The following is a 13,149-nucleotide window of genomic DNA, read 5'->3' as shown; positions in this document are numbered from 1 at the left end:
TTCTCCGGAACATCTTAAGGCTGACAGAAGGGAGACAGGACTCTCTGGGCATGCTTTGTGGGGAAACTGAGGCAGGAGAGGGTTTAATTTCTTCCCTCCCCCTTTTCATCCCCCCCTTGGCATCGGAGAGGAGTTGTAGGGAAAGGGAATTGTATAGGGAAGCCATGGGGTGAAAAATGGATTAGGAATAAACTGGGGATAGGGTAAACTTAGGAAAGGGTTCATATTGGGTATAGGGTAAAAGGGGGAAGTAGGCTGTGGGTAGGGAAATTGCTGGGATGGATATTGTTTATAATTTTGTGCATAATGGCTGCCTTTGACAGGAATACCTCCAGGCCCAGTAACATTGGCTGCTTGTAAGCCCTTCTTTCCTTGCACTATATCAAATTGTACAACTTCCCCATCTCCTACACTTTGCAGGTAATTTTTAGGGTTATTCCTTTTAATGGCAGTTCTATGGATGAATAAATCTTCCCCTGTATCATCTCGTGTTATAAATCCATAGTTGTTTTTTACATTGTACCATTTCACAGTTCCTGTGACTTTCGTGGCTACAACTGCTCCTATCACGTGCTTGCGTGTTCGTCATGGGTGCCGATCCCGCGTGGCCGCTGCCTCACCGACTCCAATGTCTCGGCCGGGCCCCCGCGTTGCGGCTGCTCCGTGCTCTCCAAGTGGTGCTGCTCCTGCGCGTGTCTGGGCTCTGCGCGGCCCCGCGTTGCCATCGCCGCTGGCTCCGTGCCCTGTGAGCGGTTCCACTCCGCCAACTCCACGCTGCTTTGAGTGCGGCCCCGTTTCGGCTTGGCGCTGCGCGGCTTCTCGTGTCGCTGTGGAAACCGCCGCTTCTCCCTCCGCAGGGCTCTCCGAGCCGTGTGCTCAGAGCGGGCTGCCATGCGGCTGCTCATGGCCCATGGCACCTGTGGTGCCTGCGGCATCACTCCCTCACTCGCGGTCGAGCGGCCGGGGACCCCGAGACAGGGATGGGGTCCGCAATAAGGCGCGCGCTCCTGAGGGGGCCGGGCGCATCCAGCACAGGCACCTCCGCTGGCACAGCTGCAGTCACGCGCTCCTGGAATGGCCGCCGTGTGGTCTCGGCCATGGGATTATGGCCATCCTCTGCTTTAGGGGTAATGGGGCCATACAAATGCTCCTCAAGAGCTTCACTGATTACAATGGATCCACGGAGAGGTTCTGTCACTAGTCCATGTTTTGTCTGATCCCTTATCTTATCCCAGATCTCGTACCAAAAACACCCATGACTAGTTCCAGGAGGATCAATATCAAAAAGTAAGTCTTGAGAAATATAGAAGAAATTTTTGAAAAGCCAGTTAAAAAAATGTTCTAGATCTCCTGGAACAAATACTTTCTTGTTTTGTTGTTCAAGGATTCCTTTAACTTCTAGATACATTTCTTTCTGTGGTTCAGAGAGCCTCATTTCCCACGATTCTTCCATAGTCCAGAGAGAATATCCAAACCAAGGTGAGAAGAGAGAGATCTAGAGTGGTTCTTACTCACGAATTTTCTGTCCTTAGGGATCGGGAATCATTCTGCTTGCAATTCTCCACCATTCGTTACAGTGGGGATTCTGTAACACGATGTATCAAACAAGGAGGCCCGTGGGAAAGAAATACATATGGACGGATTCTTGCTAGCTGTTTCAGAGATGTTTAATTCTCCAGCCGCATGGCCGGGGCTCTGCCGAGGAACTGTTCCAGTCACGGGACCAAGGGTCCTTCTGCCCGCGCAGGGAACACAAACCAACCCATGGGAACGAGGCTGAGCAGGGGCAGGGAAACCCCGTGTCTGTGCCCTCAGGGCCCCTCTCCCTGGACCACGTGGCAGGGGGAGGGACCTGACACCTGACTGCCGCCTTGACACTTCGCCCTGCGTCCCTGCCTGGGCTGCCTGCTTCCAACCTTGCCACCCCGATCCAGCCGGTCGCCGTGACCCTGCCCAGGGTCCTGGTCCTCCCGTCCGACCGCCCACTCACCGCGTGTCCAGGGCCGTCGCCACAGGAGCCGCAGCTGTGGAGCCGCACCTTTCTGGGAGCCGCGCAGGCTCGGTCAGACGCAGTCCATCCACAGGCAGGCAGTGTGCACGCCCCTGTCACCTGGACGCTGACTGTACTTCCCTGAGTCACTGGTGGTAATGCCCCCTTTTTCTCTCTGTCCCCATTCCGTTCCTATTTTCCTTAGTCTTGCTTTGTCTTTTCTAGCCCTCTTTCATAATGTAACTCCTTTTTATTTTGTTTTTCGTTACCAATAAACAGTTCTCACATACAACATTTGCCTCGTTTGGCGTAATTTCATTCCTGACCATCCATTTTTAAAAGAATTCCTCACAGTTCCCCACAGTGGAATGCAACACTGCCCCAAACATATAGCCCATGCCACCCAAATGTGACCACTCAAGTTGGAAGCCCAACCATCTGCCTTCCTCCAAGCAGGGTCAGAAAACTTACGGCCAAAGCCATGCCATTTCAGACCTGAACTACCCCCAGCAGGGCCACATTCTTCCTTAATGTCAGGTGGGATGAGAACAGGTTTAATTCACACACCATCAGCAGGTGCCAGCGGCCAGGTGAGATGTACACAAGCTGAGTCATATGGAACAAGGCAAAAGTGGATGAGATGAGCCCAAGCCCACTCAGCTGTCTTCCCACTTATCCTAAAAGGAGGAACTCATCACCTCATAACAAAAATCCTAGCAGCAACACCATAATTGTCGTCACTGCAAAGCGCACAAGCAAAGCCCAGTGAGTGCTGCGGACACCACACCACAGCCACCATGAGCCATTTTAGTGTGATGGTGGCCTTCTTCCCTTGTTGGCAAGGGATTTTATATTAGACATGCAGACCTCTTCCTTCAATGCAAAAATATTTACTTCAATCAGATTAGCCAGAAGGAACATTAATATCTATTGTAGAGAACTGTAAATCTGAGCAAATTATCAGGGAGCTCCAGTCATTAGAGGGTGAGGAAGCTGGAAGATGAATGCTATTTCAGCCCTGCACTCTACCACCTCATGCTGGGACCACATGTGCTCTGCTCTGGATTTGAAACCCATGTTTCGCATTACACATGGGGATAACACATAGTAAAACAGGACTTGGGATCTTCATTTTCAGCTTCTACATTGGAAACTTGAAGCCCTCACCTTACACTGTTGCATTGGGCTTTCTATCCCACCAAAAGAGGACAAATTACAACAAATACACAAAATAATCACCACTAGAAAGCTGGCAAGAAAAATTTCCTGAACAGTTCTCAACACTTCTCCACATCAGCTTCATCCTGTAAAATCCTGGAGGTATATTTTATAAGTACTTTACTTGCATTAATTTTTATTGAAGAAGGACTTAATCGAACATACCTTAAATTCTCTTCAAGTGCAAGCAAGGTATCCTTAAAGTCTAGAAATACTGTTTTACTACACTACCCTTGCATACACCTTTTTAACTAAAGGACTCCAATTAATAACTATTTCTATGTTCTGGTGGGTAACTGTCACACCCCATTACAGAACAGTTCCCAAAAGGCTTCACTATTGCAGCTCACAGTTGTCATCTCACAGCTTTCTACACACTGCCTCTGACTGTTGTACCTCCACACACTGTGGATGCGACACCTGTACTCTGGCTGGGTAGAAAAAAGGGGATAAAGCAAAGGGGCTGTGGGAGAGGAGCAGAGAAGCACCCTGCTTGCTTGTTCAGCCAGTTTTCGGTTTTCTTTTTTTCTGGAGAGAGACGGAGACTTGAACTTTTGCTTTCCTGGGACTTCATTTTTTTTCCTTTTTCTCTGCTGGACTGTTTTAACATCAGAACACATTGGGAGGACTTTCCACCAAGGCCTTGGCCCTGGAGGTGGGCCCACCACCCCGTCCCAGCTCCAAGGAGGGGGAGAGAGAGAGAGAGAGACAGACTACAGAAGGACTCTGAAATTTTCTCAGGTTTTCTCTCTACAACGAGAGGTTTCATTATTTGGCATTAGTATCTTTTTTTTCCCCTGTGTATTTGTTAAATAAATAGTTTTTATCTCTTTCACTTTCCTTCGAGGAAAACATTTTTTTCCCAAACCTGATGGGGGAGGAGTGGTTTGTAACCTGCCTTCTCTCAGAGGATATATTTCTAAAGTTGGCCAAACCGGCACAAATTTAGTGGCTTTCAAACCGGCTTTCTGAGTTGTCAGGATGGGCAAGTACACCAAAAGTAACCAAGTCTTGAATCTGCTTTGAAATGGAAACTTGAGACAAAAAGATACATCTATGTCATCTCATGCCTGTAACTCAGATGTGACTCCCACTTTAGCGCACATTACATCCAAGTATCAACTTATGTGACCAATTTAATGACCATCTCAATACATCCCAAGCTGATTTTTGCCTTGTTCTGATGTTGCAGAGTGGCAACATAGACATATTTAAAAGACAGTCCTTGCTACTACAAAATGACCACTGCTGGCGGAAGAAAATATATCAAATTACAGCAGCTGGAGACTTATTTGGCTGCAGGAGATTTGCTGCAAACAAGAGTGGCTCCCATACCACATCCCTTGAGGTACTTCCAACAATTTCTCTTAGCAGGTTTTCATTTCCCAATGGCACTTCACTCACAGCTGTTAATTCCACAGATGCTTTCCAGTGACCATGCCTTTCCTCAGTGAAAACTGAAGGACTTTAGTCTCTCGTCAGTCTTGCAGCTCGTGACATGGCAAGTGTGTGGAGGAGCTCTGCCATCTGCCGTCCCTGGTCACAGGTGTACATCATGGCAGCCGCTGCCAGTCATCTTGGACCAGCTGATGTACCAGGATGGGGCACAAGAGTCACCTCTTGTGCTCACCTAGATCAAGTTGTGTCCCAGCCAACTCCAGTGGCCCAACCTTCCTGAACAGCTAAGTACCATGGCTGTGAGGCAGGGGATCAAGAGCAGGATGGGCCCTCATGCTCTGACAGTCTCCCCAGACTGACTGTCAGAAGGAATCTGAAATGAGTTGCCTGCTGGTATCCACTCCATAATAATATGCAAAATAAATGAATCAGTATTTACTCCAAGCAGCCAAACAAGAGAAGGTTTTACACAGCTTTACTAAATTCTCTGCACATTAAATAGGGCCAGGTTGCCAGGCCCAGACATTGAGGTGTTTCCCCCCAGAAGAGCAGCAGAGATACTGTCCATCTGCCCAAGCCTCAGTCAGTCCCCTACAGCTGTGGTTTGATGCTGGCAAAGCTGGGCCAAGGGAGGCCTGGAGCAGCAATGCAGATTATTTCCTGATTATTTCCTGATTATTTCCTGTCTGGAAATGGGAATATTTATTTGCCTGGGATATTTGGGACAGAGATATATGCACAAGTTCGTGGCACATGAACTGAACACTTCCACAAAGTGTCCTCTCATAAGGCTCTATCAACACACTGCTAGAACTGTCCATGCATCCCCACTAACAGATGCAGAGCCATATGGATGGGCACAGACCTCAATCTGTCTCAGACACCTGAAAAAATGGTGCTCCCACAGTTCAGAAATCCCCCCCAAAAAATACACAAAATTCTCACACTCCACCAAAACATATTTTTCCCAAGATATGACACTGATGCCCTTGAAACCATCCTCAATGTTCCTGCCTCTCCCTTTCCACAGCATCTCTTAGCCTCCTCCTAAGTATCTCTTCTCTTGCCTGTATGGGTCCATATGCCTTCATCAGTTGCTACTTCATGGCTTTCCTTAAAATAACCCTTTTCCCTGACAAAACATCACATAATTATCTTGAAACTAATCTGGTGTGAGTAATTTCCAGCCCCTGATAGAACAGTAACGTTTCCCTTAGGCACAAATGCCTAACACTCAATACTTTGAGGCATGTGGCCTGGCTTTGTCTATTATTACTGCAAAGAATAAGATTTTTTTGTCACCTCTGGTCTCCATCTCAGAGCATATGATTGCTCTGCACTGTTGCACTGCTAATGGAGACCTCTATGAGGAACTGAGAAATGATCCTTGAACATCCTGCCTTGCCATTTTTCTTTTTCAGGGAATTTTTCCTATTACTGGAGTTTTACCATAGAAAAATTGGTGTGCAGTATTACCAACTTCAAGAATCTTATCTTTCTTTCTTCAGCTCATCACCAGAGTGGCTTAAAAATGACAACTTTTAGGAAACTGCTGATGTTGGAGTCTTCTTATATAACTTGTTTATAATGTTTCCAGGCTGTCTTCCACAAACATAGGGACTAGAAATTTGCTTTTGCTTTCCTAATGAAAATTAAGATTTGCATTTACTAATCTGCACTTACTTAATAACCTGCTACTCTTAGGAAAAAACCAAAACATCAGTCTCACAAAAAACTTTTTTCTCTTCTTCTAAAAATGACTATTTCAATCTCAGTGTATATAAGGCAGCTAAAACTCAGTTTCCTTCTTCTCAGTTTTCTGCCTGTGCATCCCATTAAAAGGCACGAGGAAGATACAAACTGTGCTTGCAAAAACCCCCAAGTCAGCAGTGAGGTGCAACCGAACCCCAGTCACAGTCTGCCCCTGTGGAAGACTCCCAAACACACAAACATCAGTGTATAAATGCAGTCAGCAACAGAGGATTTCCAAGCAGAACCTTTTATGGACTCTGAGAGGGGTGTTTTAGGCAGACACCCTGATACTGAGGTCAGTACTGTGCATGTCCCAGCAGCCCAAAGAACACGACTGAAGAGGACCTGCTTTACATGTGCCCATTTTTCTATTCTTGGAAGCACTCTGCATTGCATTAGGAACATTTAGCTCTCTGGCCTAGCCAGGAGACACTCCAAGCATCCAGACCTTCTTACGTGACAGGATCCAAAAAGCTATATTTGTTTGTAAGCTGTGAATTGATTGCAGCAGTACGCTGAGTGCACAGTGCAAAGTTTCACTGCTAGATATTTATCAGTAGAAGCACAGAGCATGTTTATTTTCCATGAACTGGAAAATAACTCAAATTGATTCCATCCTGGGGATTTAACTCCTCCTTGTAGCTAATAGCATACAGGAACACTGCCAGGCTGTCTCTATATGAAGAGAGCAGATCCCAGTCTCCAGTTTCCACTGAGCAGCTTATCCCATTTGAACTCTTCCCAAAGATGACAAGATTTATACAGCAATGCTATTTCCTTAACAAATCATCCTGCTGGATTCACAGCAGTATCTACACCCCTTTATGCCGTTTGCTAATATGGCAAAGCTAACATGTCATGAAAAGATCACTGGATTCTTTTCTGGTTTGTGCACATATGTACCAAATGATCAGCCCTGCTGGGCTCCTCGCTGCTGGTGGGAGCCAGGAGAAGGCTCTCCAGCATTTGGAGCAGCTGGTGGACGTTACAGGGCTGGTGGTAAGGCATGTTGAGTAGTACCAAACTCTGCAATGCTAACGGAGGTGGATAATTCTCCACTGCAGTTGCAGCTCATCTTCCAAGGAAGTTCTTGGTGTGATAAAACAGAAGGCACTCAGTACACAGCACTGAGCGTCAATGGGATTTAAGTTCACAAGATACTGCACAGCTTCCAGGTGGCCAAGCCCTTCTGGAAGCATGCTGAAGATGCTTAGGATACAAAAGAAGCCACACATTGCCACACAGCATCCAGATGCTCACATCAGATGGTCACACATACATCAGTGCATGGCAAGGAAATCAGCAGCACTATGGCTAGTCATTATGGGAGCCTACTATGTATTGGGAATGGATGCTTTCATAGCAATAGAAGTCATAAAATCTTTGTCCCTTCTGTCCTTTGAAAAAAGTGTGGTCCAGTTCTGCTCTTTCTGCAGTTAGTCAAACCATGGCACTGACAACTAGTCAGCAGAGCTTGCTCTGGGCTTTTCCCAGCCAGGGGAAGAATCTGGCTTCTCTAAAAAGCATTCATCCCTAGAGATTATCTCTGCAAGCAACACTTCACAATCTCAGATAAATATTTATCAAAAATAAGCTAAGTTGTGTTACCATTAACTCCCACTGCTTGGTTCTGGTGCTCAGAGAGAAAAAACCCTAAACAATCCAGTCTGCAGCTTAAACAAGAGTATGTGATGAATTAGCTGAGTAAAACCAAGCTACAAGCATGATAACAGTTAAGAGCAAAGTATTCACTTCCACTCCACCATGTAGATATGTGTGCATGTATGTATGCATATATATATCTCTCTATCTGCATCTTCCAAACAGATAAGCACAGTACTCACTCTGAGTGGCATAAAGGCCCTCTGTTGCCTTATCCTCGTGCCCATCGAAGTCTCTGCTGGCCAGCTGCCTATTGGCTGTCTCCAGTCGTTCTGCAAAAAACAGGAAATACTTCAAGTATAAATATATGTATATAAAATTGTAGGCCAACCAAGAAAATAAGATGCATGCCAGCAGAGCAGTATAAATAGACTCTCTGAAGGAGGACATTAAAATGGAGGCTGACACATACATAAAAGATGAGGCCTTTGACCTCTTCCATGAAGCTGTGTTATTCAGATTCACAGAAACTGGGGGGAAAGCCTCTGCCATTCACAGCTGACATGCCCAGGCAGTCATCTCTCACACTATTCAAAATGCACAAGGCATCTGTAATCTGAATTACCCAGCTTTGCGAGGGGATGGCTGCTTTCCTGCAGTGAAGAGCTGCCCCTGGTGCAGCAAGACGTCCTGGGCAAAGGCAGCCCCCAGCCCAGTGACACCACTCCTTGGGGATGTCCTGGGAAAGAAGGCATTTTCTGCAGCCAAGGACAGCTTTCCCTGGGAAGGTCCTGTTTTCAGAAACTCCCCCGCTTCAAAAAGACCATGTGACCCACCTTGCACCCCTGCAAAACACATAAGTCAGAAGGCACCTCACTGCATGAGCAGCGAGTACCAAAGTACCCCCCATCAGGAACCCGGATGGGCAATAGTGACCCAACATATCCTCCATTTCCTTTCTTAAAAGGATACACCCTCAATTTTAAGTGTTTTAAAAAAGAGATACCCTTTGATACTTGCTACTGATATGTGACGCCACTGACCTTGGAGATTTATGGGTAACACAGCATTGTTCTACATTACAATTTGCCCTTCAGCTCATTACGAATGGACAGGACACTGTGACTGGTGGCCTTGCTGTCATATCCATATTTTCAAGTGCTGAACACAAAGGCACCATCTGGAGCTGATTCTTACACTTTGCCAGAAGGTTTTTTTTGCCACCAGGGGGGTGACAGCAGTTTTGTCTTATGCCAATGACCAGGGTCTTACTTCTCATGAACATGTATCTCAATATTGTGTGAAGCCACTCCTCTAAAGCCTGCTGCTCTGGAGCTTGTAAGTGAAACACCATGTCAACCAGAGGGGAAAAAAACCACAAGCGACTGTAACGTACCACGGAGATCCCTGTTGAAGTCATGAAGCCTCCTGATTTCTCCTTCGAGTTTGTTTCTCATCGCTTTGTCCAGAGACTCCCTCTTAGTGGTGGTCTTGACCAAACCTTCGTAAGCTTCTGAAATCCTCTGAATCTCTATTTCAAACTGAAAGGAGAGAAAGCTCTTGTTAAAGCCCTGCAGGAATGTGTCCCATCCCAGTGTTTGCCCAGCACATTCCAATAAGACACAAGGGGTCACGGCAATGCTCATGTCCAGTGTCATGCCAGCGACCAATTCTGCAATGACCAATCTCCCTGGCAGAGGATGGCATGAAGCCCCAGCAATGTTGGTGGCTCCTGCAGTGGGAACACCTGTAAACACCCTGTGGGGCAGCTTACCATGTTACAACGCCCCATGACACCCCACTGGCAGCTCCCACAAAGCTTGTGGTGGGCTAGACTTGATGGAACTGCTTGGTCGCCTTTGGTCTATGACCATGGTGACTGCTTTAATGCCATCCAAGAGGAGAAAAAACAGGAAATGGTGTACTTGTGTGGGCTGTATTCTCTCCTAGAAAGGGTGTAGGAGGCAACATTTATTATTCAACAAGTCCTTGATCCAAAACTTATCTCTGAGCTCTGAATACCACCAGAAATATTTTAGGCTCAGCTCTGGCCTCATGTTGCTTTTAAACTACTGTGATCCACTCCTTTCCATCCTTGACTGAAGACTGCTTTATACAAGAAAAACTCTCCACAACAGACAGAATCAATTGTTTTGGGTTTTCGGTCTTCTTAACTTCATCTCCTTGAAATCTGACAAATTGCAGGCAGGGTATGCAGAGGAATCCCTTAGTGGTGAACCTGCATCTTAAGACCTGAGCCCAAAAGACTGACACAAGAATAGTCCTGGGTAGGGTTTTGCTCAATCCAATCCAACTCTTTTAATCAGAAAATGTCATGTTAAGTAAAATCATTGCTGCAGAGATGATCAGCACTGACATGGGAATCTGTTCCTGCATGCCTGGCCCTTGTGTGTGGAGAAAGGCTTGATAATGCGCACAAGCTGGAAAACCAAAAGACATATATATATAGCCTCCCACATACCTTTACCTAGCACTTTTTTGGCCTCTTGAGTCATGGGTGGGACAGATTCATGATTTTTAAAGCCAGGGTGCGAACTCACCTCCACTTGCTGTAGAGTTAGGTCCCTCTCAGTAAGCTTCAGGTGTGATCTTCCAGCTGCAGCACTTGCAGAATGAAAGCTCCAGGGACGCTGGAGCTGTCACCCCACTGTCTGTGTAGGAACCTGCAGCCAGGCTGCAGCCTGGACTTGCACTTCCCATGATGCTGGAGCCACTCTGTCAAGATACAGCCCATGGGCAGGCAGCACCTCCAAACCATGCACCAAGGAAAGCCTGGCAGAGCCATGATGGGGAAACCTGATTACCTTCCCCAATTTCTGCTTCCAGCTTGTTCACAAACACAAAAGCTGAAACAAATGGGGAAGCTCAGACTAGACATGACAAAGCGTTTCTTTACTGAGTGGGTGGTCAAACCCTGAAACAGGTTTCCTAGAGAGGTGGTTGATGCCCCAAGCCTGTGAGTGCTTTAGAGGCATTTGAACAATGCCCTTAGCAAGATGCTTTAATTTGGTTCACTCTGAATTGTTCAGGGAGCTGGTAAGCCAGTATCTGCAGGAGAAAATGCCTTCTCCAGAGAGCTCCTACCACAGCAAAGCAGATTTGCCAGCACAGAAGTGGGTTTCCACAGCCTGGCCCAATGCTGCTGGTTACCACAAGGGCTCTGCCTGGCCCTCTGTATGCTGGTATTTCCCAAATCACATCACCACACAGACTGCAGCCCTGGAGGCAAAAACTTCCTGTAGCAAGTGCTCCATCAGCACTGAACAAAATTAAAGGAGAGCAGAAGAACAGCCACAAATTGTGTTGGCGTTTCTCAACAGCTCTGGGATTTCCTTCTCCTTCTTCCATGGAGGACAAAAAACCAATTCAGCCTTTTCTCTGCCTGGTAGCTCCTGGAGCCAACCCACTCCAACAACCCACACATGTGGCATGGGGAAGAGCCAGCCCAGCCTGGCAATTAAACTTCAGCAAGGTAACGCCACACAGAAAAGGGAAAATCATGCAAAAAGCTCAAAATTAAATGCACACAATTCCTCTTCCAACTCTTTTTAGGTAAGAAAACAAGGCAACTCATCAAAGAGCACAGGGATTCATCACTACCTTATACCTCTCTACAGAAAAGTCTGTTCACACACAACTGAGAATAAGACAACCTTCAGAGCTGTGATCTCTTTGAACAAATGCCCAGAGAGTCCTGCTAGTCAGGCTGATTTTCTCTAACTTCTTCTCCTATTCTGTAATGAATAAAAGTGATGGGAAGGTGGTGCTACCTAGAATAAAATTGTTACCCCCAAACAAGAAGTACTCCTTCCTAACCTTTCCACTTGAAACAAGAGGGAAGAGTTTTCACATCTAAAGTACGTAATTTAACTGAATCACATTTTCAGCGGTGATGTTCAGCTGAAACTGTGGGAACAGAGGAAGACCTGCCCTGACCTTGTGTTCAAACACAGCAAAAGCAGCGTGGGAGGGATCCCATGTGTTAGAAATTTGGTTTCCTGAAGAAAGAATGCACTTGAGTATGTGTTTCACTGTAATACTCTGCTTACATTCCCCCAAAGTCAATGGGACTCAAGTCCACACTTTATTGACTGAAGTGAGACTTCAGCCCATGCTTGAATACCTTTCTGTTGGTGTCTGATGCAATCGACTTGCAGGGCATCCAAGATAAAGAGAGAGCCATTTCCAACAGTGAAAGAAAACTGGAATATTTATAGGGCATTACACTTAAATACCTTTTACTGAACAATGAAGCTTTTGTAAAATTAATAGCTGGAATATTTCTTTTTGCCCACAAAGGCCACAGGGAAGTTAACGTTAAAGTTTTTGCAGACTTCTTCAGGAATAGTTGATGTTGCTGCGAAGATTTTTTAACTAAGTTTAGGAAATGGTGTGAATAAAGTCAACTCATCTTGTTGCAGAGAAGGAGGCAGAAAAGACAGCAGCTACAAAACACCTGGTCTTTTTTCTCATCTGTTTGAACAGATTGTCACAAATTTTTCCCAAAGCTGAGGCTGGGACGTGGTCTTTCAGATCTGCTTCTTCTCATGTGAGGGTGTCTCCAAGAACACCCTGACCTGCACAGCACAGAAAAAAAATGAACTCCTATATAGACTCCTAAATTCAGAAAGAAAAGACCTGCAGTCTAAGCTCATTTGTGTATAAGTGGTGGGGAGACATCAATGAAACAGTAGTGCAGGGTCCTAAATCAGTTATTTGATCCGAGCCCTTGGGACCCAAAGCCAGCAGATCTGGGGAGCATCTCTGCTTTGCCTTCAGTGAGCCTCAGTTTTAAGCAATTTCTACTTCATTTGATATGACCCTTCATCTTCTCACCCCAGGCAGTGTGCAAGACATCACCCTTCTCCACTGAAAAAACTTGCATGCTTACAAAAAAGAGGATGCAGGATCTCTTATAAAAATGGGTTTTGAGCAAAATCTTTACCAAATAGTTCTTTCAGATAAGGGGGCAGTGCTTTTAGAACCAACATGTTCAAATGGATGTCTAACATCAGTTCTTAGAAACTCAAAGAGCTGTCACTGAAAGCCTCTAAGACAACCCAGTTAATCCATTTCCAAACAATGGACAACCCCACTGGTGGCTGTTACACTTCCAAAGAGTGTGGAGCACCACACGAGCTTATTGTGGTGGACAAGATGTGCTTGGG

The 13,149-nt window shown here is 46.0% G+C and overlaps 1 protein-coding gene across 2 annotated transcripts in view; it reads right to left on the bottom strand.

Annotated features, from left to right (window-relative positions):
• Nucleotides 1-13,149, bottom strand: part of AMOTL1 (angiomotin like 1) — a 79,691-nt gene that overhangs the window by 20,309 nt on the left and 46,233 nt on the right. For both annotated transcript variants that reach the window (XM_048294578.1, XM_048294579.1), the window contains 2 exons: nucleotides 9,357-9,501; nucleotides 8,203-8,292 (listed from right to left, as the gene is read on the bottom strand). In XM_048294578.1, coding sequence (XP_048150535.1) covers nucleotides 8,203-8,292; nucleotides 9,357-9,501 — 235 coding nt within the window. The remainder of the gene's footprint in view (nucleotides 1-8,202; nucleotides 8,293-9,356; nucleotides 9,502-13,149) is intronic.

The sequence above is a fragment of the Corvus hawaiiensis genome, chromosome 2, assembly GCF_020740725.1.
Source record: "Corvus hawaiiensis isolate bCorHaw1 chromosome 2, bCorHaw1.pri.cur, whole genome shotgun sequence".
NCBI classification, from domain to species: domain Eukaryota; kingdom Metazoa; phylum Chordata; class Aves; order Passeriformes; family Corvidae; genus Corvus; species Corvus hawaiiensis.
Note: the sequence above shows the minus strand (reverse complement) of the source record. Positions and strands in the feature narration are given on the sequence as shown.